At 40.0% G+C, this 25,746-nt stretch overlaps 2 protein-coding genes across 4 annotated transcripts in view; one reads left to right on the top strand and one right to left on the bottom strand.

Moving 5' to 3' along the window:
* The window catches only part of LOC129726952 (laminin subunit alpha-1), a 399,452-nt gene that overhangs the window by 352,677 nt on the left and 21,029 nt on the right, over positions 1-25,746 (top strand). For all 3 annotated transcript variants that reach the window (XR_008728436.1, XM_055684266.1, XM_055684268.1), the window contains one exon: positions 13,726-14,016. Coding sequence is in view for 2 of the 3 variants with exons in the window: in XM_055684266.1 (XP_055540241.1) it covers positions 13,726-14,016 (291 nt within the window). In the remaining variant the exon portion in view is untranslated. The remainder of the gene's footprint in view (positions 1-13,725; positions 14,017-25,746) is intronic.
* Positions 11,648-14,226, bottom strand: LOC129726953 (uncharacterized). The gene is made up of 3 exons (XM_055684269.1): positions 13,202-14,226; positions 12,944-13,140; positions 11,648-12,881 (listed from the first exon to the last, which is right to left on the bottom strand). Exons 1-3 carry the CDS (start codon positions 13,269-13,271, stop codon positions 11,721-11,723), a joined length of 1,428 nt encoding a protein of 475 aa, XP_055540244.1. The 5' UTR covers positions 13,272-14,226; the 3' UTR covers positions 11,648-11,720.

Genomic DNA, 25,746 nt, shown 5'->3' with positions numbered 1-25,746 from the left:
AAGTTGCTGAAATGAGGTTGATGACCAAAGTCTCAAGTAATTCGCCGAAGGTCGGGAAACCACAAGGTGACCCATCGGTATACAGACCAATCTGTCTGCTAGACACAGCGGGCAAGGTGCTTGAGAGGGTAATCCTCGATAGACTGGTGAAATACACAGGAAGTGAGAACGGTCTATCAAGCGATGACACCCCGTTAAGCATACAGACGCGAGGCATAGTACGCTAGGCATAATGGACGGCAGGCATACGGACACGAGGCATATGGACGCGAGGCCGAATGGACGCCAGGCCGAATGGACGCGAGGCCGAATGGACGCGTGGCCGAATGGACGCGAGGCCGAATGGACGCGAGGCCGAAAGGACGCGAGGCAGATTGGACGCGAGGCCGAATGGACACATGGCCAAGGGGAAGTGATGCGGAATATGTTATTATCGTCATCATCATCACAGCCCTCTTTCAATAACATGTATTTCGCTTCAAAGTGTCATTTGAAAAGCAATACACTCGCGGCCTTCGGCCGACTCCCTGTTCGAGCGAATGCTGTCCTTACTCGCTACCGCTCGTTCGGACTTAACTAAGGGAAGAAAACTCTGTTTGAGTAGACCTAGCAAACCAGTAGATCAGTCGTTTGGGAGCGAGAGGTCGCCGCTTCCGACGGTGGGTCGGCGGCCGGCTCGGACTGCGAAAACCACGGCGGCTTAGTGCCGCCTCGTTTCCTTGCCCTCGACTATGCGTCTTCGCCGCATGATTTCAAGAAAAGTATTATACCCAACTTAAACTCTTTAGGAATATATTAACACCTGAACTAAATAATTGGATTTCATGCGATCGTACAAAATCGCATTCGGCCTCGCGTCCATTCGGCCTTGCGTCCATTCGGCCTTGCGTCCATTCGGCCTTGCGTCCATTCGGCCTTGCGTCCATTCGGCCTTGCGTCCATTCGGCCTTGTGTCCATTCGGCCTTGCGTCCATTCGGCCTTGCGTCCATTCGGCCTCGCGTCCATTCGGCCTCGCGTCCATTCGGCCTCGCGTTCATTCGGCCTCGCGTCCATTCGGCCTCGCGTCCATTCGGCCTCGCGTCCATTCGGCCTCGCGTCTATTCGGCCTCGCGCCCGCTATGCCTTTTGGCAGTATGCCTTGTATCCATTATGCCTCACATCCATTATGCCTCGCGTCTGTATGCCTAGCATACTATGCCTAACATCCATATGCCTAGCGTCCATATGCCTCGTGTTCAGTCCCCCTATCAAGCAACCAGTTCGGTTTTCGAAAAGGTAGGTCTACGGTGAATGCAATTCTCTCCGAACTCTCAGAACGGCTGAGATTGCAATCCAATTAGAGAGGTGGAGTTAAAGACCGCGTTAATCATACGCGTTAAGGCTGGATCGCGCAAAACTTGGTCGACAATAAATCGTTTCTCTCAGTCAAAATTAATGATATAAAAATCTTCTTATTTTTCTTTTCGTAGTTCAACTCATATATTTAAAGGAAAAAATGTTCGTTTATTATTTTGGTTTGCCAAATCCAAACTGTCGTACCTTCCACTTAAACCCTTCCAATAAATTTTGTACAGTAGTCTTATCGACCTTATTCGTCGCCGAACGCCTGCTAGATTTATTCTGCTGTTCATTTTCGATGGATTTATTAGTGTTTTTGATATTCCGTTTGACCAAGTCTCAATACTGTTCGATATGGCGGAGTTCTGGGCTATTAGGAGGGTTGTGGTTTTTGGGTACCACAACCACGTTTTTCGCATCATACCACTCGATCGCCTTTTTCCCATAGTGGCAGGTTGCTAAATCCGACCAAAACAGCACAGGTCTGTTATGTTGCTCTAGGCATGGTAGAAGCTGGTTTTCCATGCACTCCTGGACGTAGATATCTTGTTTGTAGGTTTCGTAGTGATGGAAATGCCTCTTTTTAGACCACACGTGTATATGACCTGCCAGACGAGGTATTTTTTCGGGAACTTCTATAGTTTGATGCTTTTGGAAATTCAGGCCACCTTCCCTTTTCCTGGTAGGGTATAAAATTCCTGTCCCGGAAGCTGCTTGAAATCAACCTTCTCATAAGTTTCATCACCTACAGTCGAACTTTGTAAGCCGATTACAGTTTTCCAGACCACCGCTTTGCCGAGGTGTTTTGTTCAAAATTTGGGTTCACCACCTTCCACGTCTTAAACGTCGATAACCCGGCTCGTTTCTTGGCCCGCAGCACATTAGTATGGGGGACAATGAGCTTGCCAGTGATGTATCTGATGGAGAGGTTAGGATTCCGCTTATATTTCACTTCCACCTACTTTATCGTCGCTGCCACGTCCGAATTACGATTGCCGCCGCTTACAGGCTTCCTGGCGGTCGACAGACGCTCCTCGAACACTTTTGAAATATATGTTACGGTCGATTTGGCCACACCCAGTAATTTTGCCAACTTAGCGGGCGAGTAAGTCGGATTCTCATGCTGCGCGAGCAAAATTTTGACATGCTGTTTCTCTTGCTTGGACGCCATTTTGAAAACTGGAGAGCAGCCGGTGAAAACTCATTTTAGGAACCATTGTATATACACTTAACTTCCAAATGCAACATTTCAAGTTTTTTTAAAGCACTTTTATGGAGCTAGCGCACCATAAGACCGAGGTCATCATTGTGAATAATAAGAAATCGGTGCAGTAGGCATCGATCAGTGCTGGTCAGTGGTGGGCACCGCTAACCGAAAATTTAGCGACGCTAATCGCTAAGTCGCTAACCGGAAAATATAGCTCGATAATCGCTAAACGCTAAACGCTAAACCAACATTAGCGGAACTTTCGCTAATCGCTAATCGCTAACTTTTTAATATGTAAATAGTCATATCGCTATATTTATTGCTCGTGATTTGTAAGATTTGGACCACTTTGATCTGTTTTGGTTAAACAAACGAAAACAATTACTTACAAGAATAACAAAAGTTATATAGCTTGCATTGAAAATAGATACTCTTAAAAAAGTTTTCATAAAAATTAAATTATTATCTGAATCGAAAAAGTAGAACCAAATTTGTCATAATTTCAAGCGCATTGCAATTAACCAAAGTTCTTGGTGTGCCGAAAATTCAATCTAGACCTTGTGTTTGTTCTTCAAAATGCTCCTGTGGCTTGTACGATAACTGAAACTCCATTCTAGGGTAAAAAACTGACAAAAGTAACTTTCGCAGTAAAGTATGTTCATCTTTCGAAGCAATTTACGTACGCCATCAGCAATTCACAGTTTTTCTAAATATTTCTATTGTCGCTTCTCTACAAAATTTAGCGAATTAGCGATTAGCGTTTCGAAGGCCAAAATTTTAGCGACACTAACAGTTTCGCTAACCAGCTCAAAAATTAGCGAAATCGCTAAATCGCTAACTAAATTTTAGCGTCGCTAATTAGCGAATTAGCGGAATGGTGCCCACCACTTGTGCTGGTGCATGCATTACCGTCTCAAAACGTTCCTTGAAGCTTCTGGGGGTTATGATCGATGGCAAGCTCACGTTCAGGGGCCATGTTGATTATACCTGCGAAAAAGCTTCCATGGCTGTAGCGGCATTATCCCGCATGATGGCAAACAGCTCAGCGGTCCGTAGCAGCAGGCGCAAAGTCCTTGCTAGCGTGACTACGTTCATACTCAGATCCAAGGTCTATCTCCATTTATGACCGGTACATGTGATTACTAAAGAACCAGCGTCTTGTAAAGCTTTGAGATTACGAGAACAGTTTCCTTATTATGTTCAAAAATGCCTTCAGAATTTCATCAAGAACGGATCACACAACAAAGAAAGAGAAGTCGTCATAAACTGTCAATAGAATGCTGCAATATTCAAATATATAGTAATATTATATTTGGTTCATAGAGCGAGTCTATCAAGTTTGTTTACTTTATGTATAAATCGAACATACATTCGAGCGAACTGTTGAAATCCTACTTGCAACAACAATCATTCCTAGAAACAAAGTTTTTTTTTGTCCTAGTAATAATCAATTAATCATTCCATGACTAATATCCCTGCTGATTCGTTTTACCCCACCGAACCCCCTCACCGATTGCACAGCATGAAACGATTAAAGCCACAGTTAAAATCGCTTTCGGTAAATATTTATTGCAATTTGATTTAATGTGCTGCTGAATGAGTCCATAAAGTAAAGAACAACGAAGTAAACTTTTGGTTGGCCTCTGCGTTGGCCCACCCCAACGGAATCTGAACCATTAATCAGGCAGGGCCAATGGGGGTAGGCATTCGGCTAACGCAAAGTTAATCATAATCGATGTCTATAGTGAGGGCAGTCCGATCTGCTGTGCCGTGTGTTGTAGCAAGTGAGTTATTATTCACTTGAACTTTCTGATCCACTCACTGCTGACGGATAGCCTCCTGCAGCTGGAATAATCGATCAGTACCAGATTTAACTTGTTTGTTTGTTTGTTTGTTTTTTTTTCTTTCGAAATAAATGAGGAATTGCGAACGAGAGTAGAATTCATGAATGATGAGTTGATGAATGAAGAATCCCTATCAGAATCCAACATTCATTGGCACAGTTTGGCTTTGGTTATCAGTCTCGGTTGAATGGTTGAATGATTTCAGCTTTTCTCATGTAGGAAGAATTTGCAATCTGTTTGAGTGACGCAATATTCAATATCATTAAATACAAAAAATATACATTGTTTAAGCCGGTCGATTTGATCCATTCAGAACAGATGATGCCTTGGAAATAACCGGTCGTCATCTAGCTTCTAAGAAACAGCTCCCGTTAACAATCTGTCACGTATTGTCGTACGGTCGAGTAGGCTTCTCTATGGCAGGCACAGAACCGTGTGCCATTTCACGTTCAACCACGTTGATCTTTTAAGACACACTAACACCTTGCTCCTTCCGGAGCACTCTGTTCGAATAAAACCAAACAAGCGTACACACAGGAAGCAGCGGCATCCCGTAGGCACTTTATCATCTGACATATTGAACTTCACGGCGTTTCTGCTCCGTAGCATGGAGCTGACAGGATCGCGTGTGCGGAACCACAACAACACGCTACTGCCTGCCTGACTGAAAGCCTGGCTCTGTGGGCTGAGATTCGGTCGAGACTCGGGAGACAGTGCAAAAGTGACTGACGGCTTACACATATTGCCGACGATGACGTATAGATTGTTGTCGTACGGTTGTAGATTATGGCAACAATCACCACTTCGCCGCTTATGCTATTTGTGTCGATCTGTCAGTTTGTTTTGCCTGCGCGGACCGTTGCAAATCTTGCTATATGCAATTGAGGAAGTTGGCTACTCCTAAAGTACGTGTTTTGGGTTGGCTGCGCCCGAGCGAGTGGTGATTTATGACGCGATGGTCAATTAGCGGACTGCGATAAGCGGTGAAGCGGTTTCAACGCGGTTCTAGCGTTTTTCATTCATACAAAAGCATTGTGTTCTAGTTTGGAAAAACAGTTCCTATGTCATAGGAACGTTATGCAATCCATGTGAAACTGATTATCAAAATAAAACTGGTAAAATGACTCATTTCTTTCCCACATACTACAGTAACTTGAACAACTAAATAGCTGAACAACTAAATCGCATTTATCAATCTACGGACGAATTTTTGAACGTTTAGAAACCAATAGTTTTTGCAAGCTTTCCAATGAGGTTGATTAAGAACTTGTGTCTTGCCTAATCGAGGTAAAGATTTTATACGCTTTATTGGACTCTCATGACTCGACTGAAAAGTTGTAGTCAGCGAAATATGTAAAGAATATTTCACAGTCATCATTGTTTGGTTTCAAAGAACAATGTAACATCTGAACTGATCAGACTCAAATTAGTTTCAATTATTTCTTTATGCGAATGTTGTTGTATATTTATGTTTCCAGCTATAACATAAAAGAGTTAAAATAAGATTCTATTTACCCGACAGTAATATTACGAAATACAGCACAAACATTACTGGAAGTAACATCTGAAAACAATATAAAATTGAGAATGTGTCATTTCATCAGCGTGTTATGATGATTACTTATACCACAGACAAACAGACGTACCACTCGATGACGATTTCATCGACCAGAAAAATAACGATTATTTTAAAATTTTGGTTAGTGAGCAATAATGCCGCTAGTGTCGCTATAAGCAAGCATGCACATTCATTATCAAGGACAAATACCGTCAGTAATACCGCTGGTGTTAATTAAACCCTCTAGTGCCCAAGTTAATTTCCAGACGGGCTTCGGTAAAATCGGTATGAATCAATATAAACACTTTTTGAGTATTTATTGAAGCTTTTTAGAGGTTGAACCAATGCCAAAAGGTGGCATTGGGCGCTAGAGGATTGAGCAAGGGTGCACACCCATTAGCAAAGACAAAAATCGTTCTACGAAAATAAGTTAGTAGGCAATAAGCTCACATGGTGGCGCACGAGTTTAACGTTTCGAATAAGGACGAATATTTTGCAGGATTTTTCTTCGAAGAGGCATGTCTGTTTGTCTTTGCTTATACTATGCTTTGAGAGCTTTAAAAATATTACTTTTCATTGTGTTTTACAAAATCATCTGATAACAGGGTTCGCCGGTGAGCGACGCATATTCATTTTCAACACGGCCAGTATGAAAATGATCGATTATGGTACAAAAACAGCGCACTGGATTGGTATCACGCTCCTAGTGATAAATTTTTGACATTGTGAAAACTTAAAAAAAAAAGTTTAGAGTGAAAATGTTAAAAAACTCAAACGTTCATAACTTTCTTGTTTTTCATTTTACCATCACCAAATTTTGACAGATAATAGTACAATATGTACTACATTTCCGCATTTCCAGAGTAAAAAAATAATTGTCACTGAAAGGTACCGCTTCACACCATTGAATTGATTGTCTGTATTCTTAAACATATTGCAAACAGTATATTGACATAGCAAAAAATATTGTAAGTTCTGGAGGCCATATACGTACATTGTAAGAAAAAATTGGTTACGATTTTTTATAAGTTCACAGCCTCTCTTAAATGGCCTCATTCGAAACTTTAAATTGCACTCTATACGACTCAGAGGATTGACGCATATTACAATTTTGTATGACACGTTAAATGGCTTCATATATAACCTGATATTGCGTTCTATAGGATTTAAGTTTTATACGATATAAACAACATTTAATTTTGCATTTAATGTAATTTCAAACCTGAAATGCACATTTGAGCGACTTAAAATTAACATCCTTATACGACTTCTGGTTTGCTGGGTAAGTTCACCTTGCGGTCGTGTCGTATGAACAACTTCTGCAGCTATTTTTTCGTAAAACATTACAGTTTCTCTGCAATTCTCAGACAATTTTTCTGTACAACTGAACATACCGAGTTACAATGAAATGCTTAATGCTCAAGCCATTCTATAAAAAATACTCTTGGCCTGGAAACTTTTTACTCCCGCGAAGAATACTTAGCTTGCCAGGTCAAATACGTGTAATGTTTCATTCAAATATAAAATGGTCGAATGAATTTTACCGTATTTTCAGGATATTTGGTATGGAAACGCTCCATTTTATCAATTTTCGGAAACCTAAGCAGTTGTTTGCTTTTGAATTGCTGCTATTTTTTCTTAAAAGTCGAATCACGTCGAATTTATTTTCAACATACTTGTCCGCTGTTAATGTCATCATTTTGAATTTTATCAAAAAATGTTTCCACTTCAGTCGTATGAGTGACAATAAAGAAATAGAGAGAGATAGATAGAGAGAGATAGAAAGATAGAGAGAGAGAGAGAGAGAGAAAGAAAGAGATAGAGAAAAAGAGAGAGAGAGAACGAGAAAGAAAGGAGAGAGAAAGAGAAAGAAAGGGAGAAAAAGTGATATAGAGAAAAAAAGGGAGATAGAAAGAGATAGTAAGGAAGACAAGAGAAAGAGAGATATGAACCAAAAGAGAGGGATAGAGAGAAAGAGAGAAAAAACGAGAGGGAGAGAGAAAAAAAGCAAGGAAGAGAAAGATAGAGAGTGAGAGATAGAAGGAGAGAGACTCTTTCTCTCTTTCTAGTGAGAGAGAAGGAGAGAAAGAGAGAGAGAGTGTGAGAGAGAAAAAGAGGAAGAGAGAAAAAGAGAAAGAGAGAGAGAGAAAGAGAGATAGAGAGGAAGGAGAAAGAGGGCACGAGTAAGAGAGAAAGAGAGAGAAAAGGAGATAAAGAAAAAGAGATAAAGAAAGAGTGGAGAGCGAGAGAGAGAAATAGAGAGAAAGAATGAAAAAGAGAGAGAAAAATAAAGACGAAGATACTAAGAGAAAAAGAGGAGAAGAGAAAGAAAAAGAAGGAGAGAGAAATAGATACATAAAGAGAAAAAGAGAAGAAGAGAGGGAAAAAGAGAGAGAGAGAGAGAACGAGAGAGAGAGGAAGAGAGAGAGAGAGAGAAAGAGAGAGAGAAAGAGAGAGAGAGAGAAAGAGAGAGAGAAATAGAGAGAGAAAGAGAGGGAGAAAGAGAGGGAGAAAGAGATAAAGAGAGATAGAGAAAGACAGCAAGAGAAAGGAAGAGAGAGAATGAGAGAGAGAAGGAGAGAGTGAAAGAGAGAGAGAAGGAGAGAGTGAAAGAGAGAGAGAGAAGGAGAGAGTGAAAGAGAGAGTAAAAGAGAGGGAGAAGGAGAGAGAAAGAAAGAAAGAAAAAGAGAGAGAGAAGGAGATAGAGAGAAAGAAAGAGAGAGAGAGATAGGGGCAGACAGAAAGAAAAACAGAGAGAAATAGAGGTAGAGATAGAGGTAGAGATAGAGATAGAGATAGGGATAGAGATAGAGATAGAGATAGAGATAGAGATAGAGATAGAGATAGAGATAGAGATAGAGATAGAGATAGAGATAGAGATAGAGATAGAGATAGAGATAGAGATAGAGATAGAGATAGAGATAGAGATAGAGATAGAGATAGAGATAGAGATAGAGATAGAGATAGAGATAGAGATAGAGATAGAGATAGAGATAGAGATAGAGATAGAGATAGAGATAGAGATAGAGATAGAGATAGAGATAGAGATAGAGATAGAGATAGAGATAGAGATAGAGATAGAGATAGAGATAGAGATAGAGATAGAGATAGAGATAGAGATAGAGATAGAGATAGAGATAGAGATAGAGATAGAGATAGAGATAGAGATAGAGATAGAGATAGAGATAGAGATAGAGATAGAGATAGAGATAGAGATAGAGATAGAGATAGAGATAGGGATAGAGATAGAGATAGAGATAGAGATAGAGATAGAGATAGGAGATAGAGATCGGGATAGGGATAGGGATAGGGATAGGGATAGGGATAGGGATAGGGATAGGGATAGGGATAGGGATAGGGATAGGGATAGGGATAGGGATAGGGATAGGAATAGGGATAGGGATAGGGATAGGGATAGGGATAGGGATAGGGATAGGGATAGGGATAGGGATAGGGATAGGGATAGGGATAGGGATAGGGATAGGAATAGGGATAGGGATAGAGAGAGATACAGAGATAGATAGAAAGAGAGAGAGAGTAACCAAAATCCAAAAGAGATACCACAGAAGATCAAAATAATGGTCGCAGTGGTCCAAATCTTACAAAAAAACAAAATCCAAAATCTAAATTAGAAATAAAAGCGATTTGGAATTGGAAATAGAGAATTGGAGAGAATAAAAAGAAAACTACGTAAATTATTCAGTGTTTATAATCATAAGCAATATCACTTACCTTGCAATGATCAATTCGAGAACAACATTCGAAATAATGTTCATGCCAATGGGAACGTTTCGAATTTCGTTTAGCGGTATTTCTCGAGAGATTTGTCTTCTCGAAAAAAGTACCTATTTAAAATTCCGGAACCAGGTAAGGTTACAAAATTCCATTCCCACAGACAGACAGACATTCGATACAATCGTTAGTTGCATAACTTAGCTTAGCATAGTTCTGACTGTACTTATCAATGGTTGCTACTGCGTGATGGGTGATGCCACTCAAGATGCACAATGAATCAACTGAAAGAACGACTGGGGATGATAATTCCTTCTCACTGTGCATCATTCAATGACCCAAATTTTCATAGACCAATAACGGCTCCGGCCATGTGCTTCGATAAAATCTTGTGTTGCGTAGTATAAAAAGTCATCGCATTTATATGTCTTATTTACCGTCAAATTGTGCTATTTTTTCAAGTAAAAGTAGCTTTAAATAAATAGGCAAATTAGAACAAATAAGAGCGATGGGATGATTATAGGTGTGGTGATGAATATAGGAGCGATTCCCTTACTAGGCAACTTGTTTTCCGTTGAAAAAACAACGACGATCGCAGGGCTGCGAAATGATTAGGCAACAAAAATGGCGATGAAGGTTTCAAAGTCAAGGATTATAAAGCTTCAGAAAAACAAGAAGAATAAGCTGAAAAAATTGTTTCTCTCCGGGATTTCAGTAGCTATGGTTTAAATAGAATTTGTTGAATAAAATCAATCTTATGTATTAAAAGTCTGGGACTTCTAAAAGATCAATTTAGCCTTTGCAATAGGATTTCTGGAAGTCGTACCGCAAACCGAAGACAGCCTTACTTTTGGACTGATGAAAAAAGCATCGAAAATATGGTTTTCCATACCAAAAATTAAATCGTCGAGATCTGGGTTTTAGATTTTTTTAAATCAAATCAAAAAGTTTTTGAGAATTTTTTTTTTCTGCGGCAACACTAGATCTCGAAGTTTCATATTTTGCTAATAAATTTGGTTAAAAGAAAAATCGATTTCATCACTTTCTGTGGATTTTTTCATAGGTCATAAAATTAAAAACTCAATCGCTTTGAGGCTCCACAGTCCGTAGTCAAATTTCACACGGGGACTTTTTTCGACAAGACAAAGCTTTTGAAATCTACTGCTAAACGGAATTCTATGGTAAATTTCTCCCAGACATTCTATTGGCACTCTAATAATTTTCATTTTTTCTAATTTATAATAAACAGTGAGGCAGAACCCTCTATTGAAAAAATTAAGTTCGAAGGCTCTGGGAGAGGTTTTAACCAAAAGCTATCTTCCCTTGCCCTGGCCACTTTACTGTGGTATCAAACTTTCAAAAATTACGCAAATCTAGATTGAAATACATGTACATGGATGTACATTTTTTTTTGCTGCAAATTTGTTGTTTTTTTTTAAATTCAATTGACTGCCATTGGATGGTTTGAATCTTCAATTAAATCATCGATGTTATTCAAATATTTGATATATTTAATGCAGACGATCAATCATATCGAAGAAATTTGCAACAACGATAAAACTTTCAGAAAACATACTGGAGAAAGAGATTTATGCCAAGAAATAACATCAACGAAAAGCACACTCGAGTGAAATTTATAATCGGCTGCTCTGCCATCTCCACTTTCCTCTACTAGAGCCGCACAAGCGAACCCCGTGAGGAAATTGCGTTCAAGATTTATGAGTGACACGAACTTCTGGTTAGCCGAACAGATCCTGAACGAGCGACGGACGCACGGGGCAGCACACTTTTATCGGCGCAGACTGATCTGCTGGCGACTTTTCCCCTATAGATTCGCAAATTTGACGGCATTGCTGAACAGATTGTCCCTCGTCGGGGCCCAAGGTACAACCTTATAATTAGGCGCCCATAAATTACTTTCGGACAAATTGCTCAAACCCTGTGGCGTGGATTGATACAATCGCTGGTTTATATTTGCATATTTTTGAGATATTTTCTTTTTTGTTTACACACTCGCTCCAATTGGAAGCTTATTTTATTTTAAATTTCTTCGTTCAAACTGATGCTATCCCATTCCTTTCGGCGCTTCAAAAACTTTCGTTGAGATTGCTGAAGTGATAGGTTCGCTGTTTCCGGTAGCCATCGGTAGAATACTGCCGAAAACACCAACAAGGGAACGCCGCACAGCATCATGATGATTCCACGGTAGAGATCGGTACTCAAATCCCACGAAGACGCTACCGAAAGCATCATAATATGCGAGCTGCTTTCCTTCATCTGAATACCGAGTGCAACCGTCATGGCCTTTTTCTTGGGGTAGACTGATTCTGAACTGTACACGTCTGTAGCGAAGGTGAGTCCGGAGGATGCCATAACTTCGTAGGCAAGCATCGCCGCTACTGCAACACCCAGCGGAACGTGGTCTGATACTAAGTACAACAGTCCCATTATCGTGAGTATTGCACCGCTGCCCAGCGTAGAGCAAACTATTGGAGCTTTACGGCCGAATTTGTCGATGTAAAACATGCCAGCAACTCCCATCACCAGTCGAATCGCCATAATCAATGCGGCAGAAACTCTAAAGTCATCTATCAGCTCGTTCAGAATGTGTAGTCTAACTACATTCAGCGCCATATTGAATGAATACGCGGCCGCCTCTTTGCAAAATCCCAGTAGCAGAAAAGGACGGTAGTTTTTATCTTTTATGAGTGATTTAGTGAATCCTTCCTCGTCCTGCAGCATCGACTTAAACGCAGCGTATTCCTCACGTATCTCCAACGTTTCCGTTCTTTCACCTCGGTAAATTTTCATCATTTTTATCGCATCAGCATCTCGCTCCTTTCGGATCAAAAATAGCGGCGATTCTTGCGTGAGAGTAAACACACAAGCACTTGCCATGACGCAGAGAATAAGTCCTAATATTCCAACGAGTCTTAACGGGTGCATTCCGTATCCGTAGGTACCCATTGGGCCAAACAATCCGTACGTCAAAATACCGATCATCACGCACAAGTTCACGGCTGAAATATTGAAACCGCGGCGTTCTTTAACGGACACTTCGCCACCGTGAATAATCACCACTACATAAACAATTCCGTGCGCTATGCCAAGCAGGGCACGACCAAATGAAACACTTGCCCAGTGGTCGGGGATGGCGATTACCAGGATGTTACCCACGATGGCCAACGAAAGATAGATCGGCTGTCATAAATACAGAAACTGTAAGTTCTTCGTTACACAACACAGAAAAACATTCAACTTACCGAAATCCATTTCTTTTCGTATCGTTCGACGAGAAATCCACCGGCGAGCGTTCCGTGAACTGCCCCCCAGTAGAAGGTGATTGTAATGAGATGGGCCCAAAACGAGTGCATCTCAGTATCCCACGGTTGGTGCTGCGAATCGACATTGAATATGGTGGCACCGATCATCAGTCCGGTGGCCACCAGAGTCAGCATCCCTGCAGATCACAAAAATTAGCACCACAATTCACCTTCTCCAATTTTTAGCATTGTTCTTACCTGTCGTCAAAGTGGTGTTCTGAGCCAAATTCTTCCGAGATTCCTTGAACCATTCTACGTAACGTATCATTTTTATGCCTTGACAAAGTGATGTGGCACCTTCCTGTCCTAGATATCCGTCCGTTGCTACTGATGGGTAAGATGACTGCGGCTGCTTTATTTAAGCAGCTTCTTTCGCGCCGGCTCCAAATGTCAACAGACGCTGTTATCTGCAGCTAGACAAGGTACCTTCACTGAGTTTGCCCCAGTAGCTCACCTGGAGTTCTCTCGTGGGGTTGTTAGCTGTCGAGATAACGCAAAATTGTGCTTTTCACGAGTAATATAGTGCTTTTGGGCATTCTTATCGTGCGGCGAAGTGACTGTTCTCGCCGGGTTGTGAGTAATAATCAGCGATCAAAATATTCTGTCTGCGGTACGCTCTACTGCGTTTGTGCTTGATGATTCAACATTTGATTAATGTGTTTCACTATCGTGTTGCTATCATTTTGACTAACTCATTCTCTGTTTTGTTCTCTCCCGCGCAGGTTGCAACTGTCACATCCAAGGTTCGGTCAAGCGGATCTGCAACCAGCACAGTGGGCAGTGTGTTTGTAAGCCGTACGTGGAGGGCCGCCAGTGTAATCGGTGCAAGACGGGATTCTGGAATGTGGATTCCGGTGCCGGTTGTATTCAGTGCAGCTGCGATCCCAATGGAAGTGACCACCAGGAGTGCGATATGTACACGGGACAGTGCTTCTGCAAAGCCGGCGTCGAGGGCACAAACTGCGACCGCTGCCAGCAGGGCTACTACGGGTTTTCTAGTCATGGATGCAAGAGTAAGTAGTATTCAGATTTTAAAAGTAAAAGTTTGGATTGTTCACTCGGAATAAATCATCGTTTTAAATTCGAATAAAATCATCTGCTTTCCTAAACCTGCGGATGGAAATCAAGTAAATTTGATCAACTAGTGTTTTTAAATGTTAATGATACAAATTATGCCAATCTTCTCATAAAGTTTTTAATCAAACTTTTGAGTAGGTTCACATCCTTTTGGAAACCTTTGTCTTATATAGTTTGTTGATGATGCAATAATTTTCACAATTGTTGTTTTTGTGCTTGCTATGTGTAAATTTCAAGAAAGTAATAATGAATCGGAGGATGAAGCTCTTAAAAAAAAACAATTTGTTTGTCTGTTAAACTTATCATCTTATCTCTGTGAGTTTAGTATTTGAAGCTGGAAAACTTTGCATAAAATTGAAAGGCGATTAGAATAACAATAATGTATTCGCAAATAGCTTGTGCAACGAATATTTCAATACAGAAAACTTTCTGTAAAGCGAGTATTCGAAAAATGTTTGTTAGAGTACGAAACGTTCGAAATCCTAGCTGCAAAATTCCTGTGATCACTTTTCCCATCACACGCGGGGGTAAATGATTATGGGTTGAACTTTGAGTAGAGTGATGAATTATGCCAACCGCAAGATGAAAAAGAAAATAGAAAAAACAGGCTATGAAAAAAATATTCGTGGTTTGAAACATTGTTTTTTTTTTGAAGCACATAATAGTAATCTTTCAAGAAAGATCTAAATTCTCTTAAGTTGAATTCAGTCCATATTTTGTGTTCGGTTGTACTAATTGCTAATGGTTGCACTACCGTCGCCTGCCCTGGTATGATCTAGAGCGACTTAAACACCACGAAGTCGTCATTAAGATCGTGCAAAACCTTGAAACCATTATTTGAAACAGTACAGATTTGTCCCGAAACGTACGGTTTTTCTCTGTACAGATTCTGTAGTGTACAGATTACAAAATTTGTGAATTGCCATCACACTAATGGGCAAAACGGCGCACTTGTTTGGAGAAAGCAGCGTATCCTTTGTATCTGAGGAGCTTGCAAAAACACTGCGGTGAAATCTGAAATATCTCACCAGAGAGTTAATAAACTGGTGTGGTGTGTTTCTCTCACGAAAAGACATTACGCACAATAACTACACAACAGAGCTCACTGCAATTGGTGTGTGTTTTTTAAGTATATACTAAATGAGGTGAACATCTAGGTATGAAAATAGACTGCATTGTTTTGCTTTGCATCTCGAAACTGAAAAAATCTAACCGCTTGTCACTCATGTTTGCTCCTCGAATGCTTTCAAATTTATCTCAGCAGTGCGCATCGCGGTGTACATAGTTTGAAAAAGCCAAACTAATCCACCTAGCGGTGAGATCCAGCCTTTCTCATTCGAACTTATTATTTTTTGAAGAGAATACTTCTCTCAGGAAGTTCGGCTACATAGGGATATAAAATGAAAATCTAAAACCGAAAAAAGTGAAAAATTTGTCCAATTTCAAATGCTAATATATCGGTTAGTATCCGGTGGATTTCCTTTGTTCTTGCAGCAATAGATTGGAAAATCTTCTAAGATTGTTCGCAAATGCAGATAATTGTAATTTTATTATTCAAACTATTGTACTATTGAAAATAGTCAAGCCTTGTCAAAACGAAAAATTCGGCCTCTAATTGGTCGACAGAATCATAGACCTTGCCATTTGAAATGTGCAATTTGGCCTATATAAGAGCCTGTTTCACTCGAAGCCGCTCATTATAATTCTAGACTGCAACAGGAGCAGTCCTCCTTTAGCAGCAGCAGTGGATACAGCAGCAGTTGCAGTGCAGCGGATAACGGCCACAGCTGTGGTATGGCAACGGATAGCGGAGCGCGTCTCAGTATCGATAGCAGGACCAGGTGATGCAGGGCAGCGGATACCAATGGCAACGGAAGCGTCTACTACTGTGGCAACGGGGATAGCGCAGCGGTTGACGTTGTTCTCAGCATCTATATAAGCAGGGCCAGCTGATGCAGTGTGGCATTTTAGTGAAATGCTGTCTCTGAGCGATAGCAGGCACACTAGCAAATGCATCCAATGAAAAGAACGTTCTGGAAAACTTTTCAGTGTTTATTTCCCCCAAGGAATACTTTATTCGCACTGCCATGATAACGCAAGATGTGAACGGCATCTTATCAGACATTGAATTAAACAACAAATTGTCCTTATTATTTTCTCTTAAATCAATTTACACTTTCAAGAAATTCGGAACAGATATATATTTGGTTTCATCTCCGTGTCTCAGAACGAACTGAATTAACTTTTCCTTCAGTCATGAGCACAACATCCGAAAAGCTTTCATTATCAGCATAAAAATTAATTTTACGCATAATCAAAATTCAAAAATTATCAAGTCCAAATCAGGACAAGCAACTATATTATTGAGAATGGTCAATCCTTGTTGAAGCGCGAAATTTGACTGATCTGATTAGTCGTTAATATGATTGCTTCTCAAGCACGGTCGACAGAATTATAGACCTTTCCATTTTAAATTTGATATTTGTCTGCATAAGAGTAAGGATGGGAATTATCGACTGAAATGTCTATCGATAGTTATCGATGATTTCCTACTACTATCGATAGGTTTTTCATCCCCATATAAGAGCCTGTTTCAGTCAAAGCCGCTCATAATAGTTCTAGACAGCGACAACAGCAGTCTTCCCTTAGCAACAGCAGTAGCAGTGCAGTGGATACCAGACGGATAGCGGCCACAGCTGTGGCGTAGCAATGGATAGTGCACTAGTTGCAGCGGATCTCAGCATCGATAGCAGCTGGGCCAGCTGATGCAGGGACAGCGGATACCAATAGCAGCGTATAGCGGCCAAAACATTGGCATGGCTACGGATAGCGTAGCAGTTGCAGCGGGTTAGCATCGATAGCAGCTGAAGCAGTGAGGCACTTTAGTGAAATGCAGTCTAGTAAATGCATTCAATGAAAAGTTGACTCATTTTGACAACACATGAGCGGTCTAGTTTTGAGTGTTAAATCAGCTGTTCACTGTTTATTTTATCACAAGAAATACTTTATTCACACTGTCAGTGATAACGCCAAGATGTGATCGGTATCTTATCCGATATTGAATTGAACAACAAATTAAAAAAATGACTGACACGCAAGCAGCCAGGTTTTCTTTCTTGTAAAAGTATTCTACTTCATCATTGCGGTCGTGGCCTTGCACACAACCCTCCTGTGATTTTTTTTAAATAAAAAGTTAACACAACACTCAAATTTAAAAAAAAAATACACCTTGAAAATTTCTGCTGGATTTATTTTCCAATTTAAATAACGAATTTCTGGTAGCCAACAGCACAACTATAACGAACATTAAAATCCTAGCATTCACACACATATAAGCATACATTAACACTTACACATGCAAATACCATGAAACAAATATGTTTCAAATACATCACGCGAAAAATCCACTGCCGACTTATTCTATTGCTCACCTCTAACTACACACACTGCTGCGCAGGCGTTGTTTATGCGACTGAAAGGAATGTCTCATCACACACAGGAGAGTCAGCTGACGCTGATAACTCTTATAGACCTGTATGATCGAGACCAAAGCCAGTCTGAGTCATGCTTGCGAGTTCAACACAACAACGGAAGGGCTAAATATTTTCGAACTAGTTTCTATCTTTAACAACGGCTTTTACCCGTTAACATTCAAGTTCATTAATGGCAGACAGTGTGTGCAGCCGAGGAAGCGAAAAATAAGCGAACTGAAAATATGATACAGATTTGGAAAAGTATACCGCATCCAGCTGGAACTTGAACCCGCAGTCTTCCTGACTACTTCACCGGTTGCCGGAATACATCCTAAAAAGACCAAATTCTGCCTAATCTGGTTATAGTACAACATCAAATTTGAAAAATGTTGAGGCTATTTTGATCGTTGCTATACTGCCGCGCATAGCAAGTCAGTACCATTTGCATTTTCAGTAAAATTAAGTTGTTACGCGTAAATGATAGCTAACAATGCATAGTTTCGTAACAATGGATTAGCTCGACAACTTTGTTCTGGAAAACTGCTGGAAAACATCCAAACATATTGTCCCATCTCGTAAGAAGTAATGTTATAAAATCATATAAAAACGCGTTTTTCTCGGCTTGCTGAAAATGCAGGTGTGACTGACATGCTATGCGCGGCAGTATGGTTTAAACAAACAGTGGTAATTAAGTTTTGTGACATTTACAATTTGATACATAACGGACAAAGTTAAAGTTCGATAACAGTGTAATTAAATAGGGTTTTATTGCGCAACTATATCTTTTGTTTGAGATTAATTTAGAGAAATCGGTCCAACCATCCTGAAAAAAATTGAGTGAGCTTAAGCACTCTTTGGAATATATTTCTTTTCAAAACGTGATTTCCTTCTTTTATACATATCTTTTATACATAATTTTGAACCACATGTTTAATCATTAGTTAAGGATTTTCTAGACAGCCCGTTCATTTGCACCAGTTTTGTTTGTATTGGTTGTTTAGTTTTTAAGATAATGAAATTTCGTGATTTTCACATTTTGATACACGGTGCCTAAACTAAAAATCCGATTACAATAAAGTTCAATAGGGTGTTATGAGGCCACTAGAGCTTTCTTTTTCAACTAATTTCATGAAAATCGGTCTAACCATTTCTGAGAAAAGTTAGTGAATTTAAGCAGTCTTTTGTATATGCTTTGCTTTAATAACGTGATTTGACATTTTTATAAATACCGAACAAAGTTACTAACCGATTACAATGAAATTCAATAGCAACCTATGGGACAACCAGGCCTTTCATTCGAGACTAATTTTGTAAAATCGGTCCGGCCATCTCTGAGAAAAGTGAGTGAGTTTCAACAGCCTGTGGAAAACATTTCTTTACATAACTTTTGAATCATATGCTTAATCTTTATGAAATTTATAAGTTAAGAGTTCTGGAGATAGCTCGTCCATTTGACATCAGTTTTGTTAAAATCGGTTGTGTAGTTTCTGAGATATTGATGTTTCGTGATTTTTACATTTTGATACATAACCTCTAAACCAAAAATCAGATTACAATGAAATTCAATAGCAACCTATGGGGCGACTAGACCTTTCATTTGCAATTAATTTCACGGAAATCGGTCCAGCCATCTCTAAGAAAAGTGAGTGAGAAAAAAAGTTGCACATACACAGACACGCACACACATACACACATACATACATACATACATACAGAAAATGCTCAGCTCGTCGAACTGAGTCTAGTTATATACGACATTCGGCCCTCTGGAACACTTTGATACCTTTAGTTTTTCCAGTGATTGCTATACTTTTCTAGGAGAAAGGCAAAAAGATCCAAAATTCATGTCAAATCGCGTAAAAAGAATCATTTATGATAGAAATTTCCATAGTGGTGTCACAAATTTTAATGATACCATATACTATATAAGCACTCAGAAATGAACAAATATAAAATCGGATGTTTTTTGAGAACTGAAATGCAATTTTGCTCTCTGAAATGTGTTATAAACATGGGTTTTGTTCTTAACCAAATTAAACGTTGAAGTCTACTTTATAAGTTGTTCTTTGACAACAAGCACCCAACTCTTTTAGTTTAGCTGCTATTTCACTTTAAAAGCAATAAGTTGCGCCTTCTTGCAACGACGCGTCTAAGTAAACACAGTGAAGCAGAAATTTGTGATCCTTACAACACTGAATGAAGGCGCAACTTATTGCTTAAGAAGTGAAATAGCTTAGCTTAGCTTGACTGACTGCACATATCAATGGTTGCACTCCGTGATTGATCCGAATCAGTAAAATTGCACAGTGAATCAACTGAATGGGGTTGGGAGTGACCGACCATTCTCATTGTACAAGTTTTAGTGATTCAATGCTTTGAAGGATTAATAACGACGCCGGCCACGTCTCTGCAATCAGGTGGGAAGAGGGAAGGGATGTTAGTGTGACCCTTGCTATTCGGAGACCGTGTTTACCTCTGCATCTCCACAAAGGTCACAGGAAAGAGGTTTTTGTTAGTAGAGAAGGGCTCTTTGGATCAGGATTCACTTTGATAAGTGATGCGATCATACATGTAACACCTACCTGTCCCTATTTAGCTATTTCGGTTTATTCTATATTCAGCCGGCTGACTAGAGGGGCACACTTAGCTTATTTATATTTGGTACCGGTTTAGACCAAGAGACAATGCTGCGTGCGAAGTTAGTTTATTACGAAGGCGAAAGAAATATCTTTAATGTCAAACATCGGGAATATTTAGGAGCAATCCAAATTTTTAAACATTTGTTTATGTCCAATCCCGTATACTATCAAGAAAGCGAATGATACAATAGGTATACATTACGTAGCTATTAGATCAATCACGATATTTATCAACCGAACTCGATTTGCGACACGCTTATATAAAAGCAACGGGGAGGTAATCTTTGGTTGAACGGTCATACCAAGACTGAGCTTATCCCGCATCTCTACTCTGCGACGGAGAGAATGGTCTGTGTGGTTATGTTTCCGTGGCAAGTGATGGAATCGAATGATGATTCGCGCGAGGCTCGCGTATTACGAATACCAACGGTGTGTATCTTTATCAACCCCGCGATTCTATGCGAATGACGGGCGCGAAAATCATTAACTATACGAAGCATCAAGGTATTTAAATAAATGTATATTACCAAACTCAAATACCTGCAAGAAAACAGGCGCACTTCAGTAGGGGTATACCTCGCGTATATATTATTGCTATATTTACTGAACGAAACCTACTCTAAATCGCAACGTACTGGAATAGAACCAACGGGTGGGCAGTCTTCGAATAAATGATTTGATACACCTCAGAAGTCACTACACACTGAAAATACCGCGCTGAAGACTTGTTTACACCGGAGCATTATGAACAACATCTCTAATCCCTCTCACCGACGCAGACGCGCAGGGACACGGAGTTTCACGCTGATTTTTTCTTTCTTCTCGAATAATTAAGCTAAGATACCTAGTGAGTATAAAAACTGGCAAAGTTCCATGCATTCATAGCTCGAAAATTTACAAAAATGCAAACATGCATATCGAACAAGACAGAGTTCTAAGTTGGTGTATAAAATGCCAAAACAATCGCAATCAGGAGTTAGTTACTATACCGACCGACAAGATTTCAACGTGATTAAATATAAAAATAAAATTGTTTCAACATTTATTCAAAAGCTCGAAAAATCATTAAACAAGTACATAAAACTAAGCAAAATGTTCGTAACCGTCTGGTCATAACACGAACGATAAATTTCTAAATTGTAATGCTTCCGATTCCGTCAAAGCCAGCGTGTTTAATAATTGAAAAACATCCCAGCTATTCTGTGGGAAAAACAAAACTCAATTCTTGAAAACTCGCTTGGAGGCAATAAAATTTATTTAAAAGCTAAAGAAGTCATAAAAAGATTAGAAGCATAATACTGCTGCGCATAGCGAGTCTGACCCATTTGAACCCCCATAAAAACTAAAATATTAGACGGAAGTGGTGGTTAAATATGTATAGTTTCATAACAGTTAATGAATTCAAAAAATTTGTTCTGAAAAACTTCGGGAAAGCATCCAAACATATTGTCCCATATCGTAATGAGCAATGGTATGAAATTATACATTAAATTAAATTTTTCTCGGTTTGCTCAAAATACTAACGGGACCGACCCGCCATGCGCGGTAAAACAGTTCAAAACATATATCACAAATACACAAATAGCAATTTAATGTAAATGGTGTTATTCAATACAATTCTACAAAATGTCAAAAGTGTTATTTTGTGTTGCGTCCTGCGCCTAAAACACGAATTGAAACAAAATCTCAACACATTATCAAAAAACGCACCTGTCGATTACTAGAAACAAACGCGCAGCGCATAATTGAAAACGAAAAAAGGAGACTTATCGCACCCGGCAACCCAGCTTGGTAGCTTGGCAATAAAAAATGTTCTACATGCCTAGAAAAAAACTTCGTACGCCAAACAGATCATTCACACATTCATACTCTTGCCAAAAGGGCAAACCAAAACCCGCTATCAGCTACCACACAAAACCGAGTGCCTATGCATTCTTAAAAAAAATATGAGACACAAAACTTATACTCATCTGGATGGCGCTTTGGTAGTGATGGTACGCACACCGAGCAGCACCAAGCGACACCATAGCACAACGCTATCCAACTGCCATCCTCTTCGCTCACATCACCACGCAATCTTTTGTACGTGCATAACACACCGCTAGCTAGTGCGATACACCGAGTTAGCACTAACACTTGCACAACTTTCCTGGCTTGGCAATTTGGCAATTTTTGAGCGTGGATAAATTGGTCATTCCAACGCTAGAAACACTCGCATTTTCACTGATACTTCATTATTACTTTTCAGCAAACTTGCCTGCATAAATCACTTAAAATTCAATAATTTAACGGAGAGGTTTCAGAGCACGTACCATCAATCAACCGTGCTGCCAACTCTCTCCCTTATTGCTTTAGAAGTGAAATAACAGCTAAACTAATAGAGCTAGATGCTTTATGTCTAAGAACAACTTGTAGAGTGGATTTCCATGTTTAATTTATTTAACAAGAAAATCCATGTTTATCACACATTTCAGAGAGAAAATTGCAGTTTAGTTCTCAAAAAACATTTGATTTCAAGTTTGTTCCTTTCTAAGTGCTTCTTATTTTCTCTAGTTGGACGTTTTTAAGACACCACTGATTACGAAATTTTCTCAGCTTTCCAACGAAATCAACCGAAATGAGCTAGCTATCACATCTTTTGTGATAGACCTTGTTAAAGGCAAAAATAACCGAAAACTGAAAAAGTGAATAACTCTGCAGTAGTTGAATTTTTACCATATGCGTAGAAGGATTTTTTTCATCAAATAGGGTCCTCTATTACCCCTTTAAGGATTATAAGTGAGCTATCTAACACCCTGTATATACACTAAGGTCGCTTTTTACGCGGATTCTGGAATTTACGCGGTTTTTTACGCGAATTCCGGAATTTACGCGTTTTTTTACGCGACACGTATCCCCCGCGTAAAAAGCGACTTTAGTGTAATTTGAATATTGCACATCACGTAAAATATTGTCTCATTCAAATTTCAGTCGCTTCTGACGTAAACCATGATTTTGTTTGAAAATTTTGTGCAATATCATACAAATTTCAATTACTCCTGACGTAAACAATGATTTTGTTTATGAGTTATGTGCAATATCATTTAATTTTGCGTGGAATGTTGTGAAAATTTCCACCATAAGCGCTGGAGGCAATTCTTCATATGAGATTCGACATAAAGTTTTCTTGCTGTGTAGAGCTGTTGAGAAGGCCTTTACGGTTCTCAAAAGAAAGAGCGAGGTAGTTCAGCAGGTGTTGGGACTGCGGTGAAGATAAATGGGGATTCTTTCGAAGTGGTCGACAAATTTGTTTATCTTGGTACTCTCGTGACATTTGACAACGAATTGAACCGCGAGGTGAATAGACGGATTGCGACAGCGAATAGGGCTTATTACAGATTGCGTAGCCTACCGTAGTTCTATAGCCTATAGATCCGTACGGTGTGCTCTATAGAACTTTGTGGAATTATGGATTCGGCATAGGATCACATCGATTTGTCACCATAAAAGTAAAATAAGTAAGTAAGGATGATGGAATTCGACAGATGAACGTAAGGGGATCGACAAGTAGAACCACCACCATGATGAACACCTGAAAGGCGTAGTAGCAGAGGGCCATCAGGGAGCTGTAAAACAACTAATTTGGGATACCGGATAGCTATTGGAGGAGTGGAAGGAGAGAGTAATATGCCCAATATTCAAGAAAAGCGACAAGTTTGTATATGAGAACTACCGAACAATCACGATTCTCAATGCTTTACAACTTTACAACTTCCTTATTGTTAGCGGCGAGAGAAAGCGAAACATAATCTGAGGGAGCACCGCGTAGGTTACGCGGTGCTCCCTCAGATTATGTTTCGCTTTCTCTCGCCGCTAACAATAAGGAAGTTGTAAAGACGGTTTTGTGGATTAGCGATCGTCAACGGACCAAATCTTCACGTTAATCCAAAAATGTCGCGAATATCCAGTCCCTACACTTATCTCATTTATCGATTTTAAGGCCGCCTGCGATACTATCGATCGTGAAGATTTATTATTATTAAAAATTAAGAACAAAAATGGTTTCTTTACGAAACATACGATTTTGGGTGCGTTATAAAGCTCGTTTGAAACACGCAAGGGACTTCGACAAGGCGACGGTTTTGCATCCTTGCTGTCCAACATGTTATGAAACGTGCGGCCTCTTACATGCGGGGCATGACCAGGTCATGTGCTTCGTTGATCAATCGGTTACTTAACAGTGCACCAAGCTGAAACGTTAAGCAGTTGGATTAGAGGTAAACATTACGAAAACCAAAAAATATCTGCTAGAAGGAACCGAACGCAATTGAGCTCGCATAGGCAGTAGCTTAGTAATCGACGTAGATGAGTTCGAGCGGGTGGACGAATTTGTGTGCCTTAGATCGTTGGTAACGTCAGACAACATCAGCAGCAGAGAAATCCGCCCAGACTCCACAAGACCTTGATGTCTGGTAAACTTCAACCCCGTACCAAGTGCATCAAGTGCAAGACGCTTGTAGTCCTCTACGAGCACGAGACATGGACAATGCTCAAGGAGGACTTGCAAGCACTAACCGTTTTGGAACGACGTGTGCTTAGGACCATTTTCGGCAGAGTACGTGAGGATGCCTTATGGAGGCAAAGAATCAAGTGTTGCCAAAACAATACTTCACCACCGTGGAAAAAGTGTACACTGCGTCCTTGCGGAGGCGAAGAATTGCTTCAAACGAGGAGCTTCTCTAAAGCGAATAATGGAATCAGAAATCGGAAAGGAATCTGACTACCGTTAAAACGCGAGTGGCCAGGCTTTGGAAACGATACTTCGAAGTGGTTTTGAGGGAAGCAGGATAGTCGTCGACGGGAACAGGAGAGAAATATGAGATAATAAACAAGCTATGGATCTGCCAAGCTTAGACGAGATGAAAAAAGCTAGCAGAGAGCATTGAATCATAAAACCACTGAGAACGGCGACTTATCAGTTGAAATTTTAAAAGTCAAAGGTGCGGTTGTATAGTGTAATTCACCAGGGATTGTTCGTCCCCTATTCCGCATATACAATTCTTTCTCGCATCCTGTTCCATTGATTGAGGCCGTTCCAGGAAGCCTTTATTGGTGAATATCAGTGCGGTTTTCGAGCGGGACGATCTACAATGGATCAGATGTTTACCTTGCGACAGACCATCGACAAGCTTCGAGAACACAACTTTCAGATACATCATCTATTAACCCTCTAGTGCCCAGTGCCGTCTTTAGACGGTCTTCAAGCAAACATCTAAAAGGCTTCAATAAATACTTAAAAAGTGTTTATAAAGATTCATATTGGTAGATTCATAGATTCATTTCGAAGTCCGTCTGAAAATTAATTTGGGCACTAGAGCAGCGTTTCTCAACCTGGGGTACGCGTACCCCAGGGGGTACTCGAGAGCCTTCAGGGGGTACGCAAAAGAAAAATCAGTAATGGCGGACAATGCAATTTTTCTTTACAAAATTTTTTCTGCTGTTCAATCTTGCTTTTAAATGATGAATGCAATCAATCAAACCATAGTACAATTTTAAACCTGTACTAGACTACCAC

Source organism: Wyeomyia smithii, chromosome 3, assembly GCF_029784165.1.
Source record: "Wyeomyia smithii strain HCP4-BCI-WySm-NY-G18 chromosome 3, ASM2978416v1, whole genome shotgun sequence".
Classification (NCBI taxonomy): domain Eukaryota; kingdom Metazoa; phylum Arthropoda; class Insecta; order Diptera; family Culicidae; genus Wyeomyia; species Wyeomyia smithii.
The sequence above is the reverse complement of the archived record's forward strand: the minus strand, read 5'-3'. Positions and strand labels throughout refer to the sequence as shown.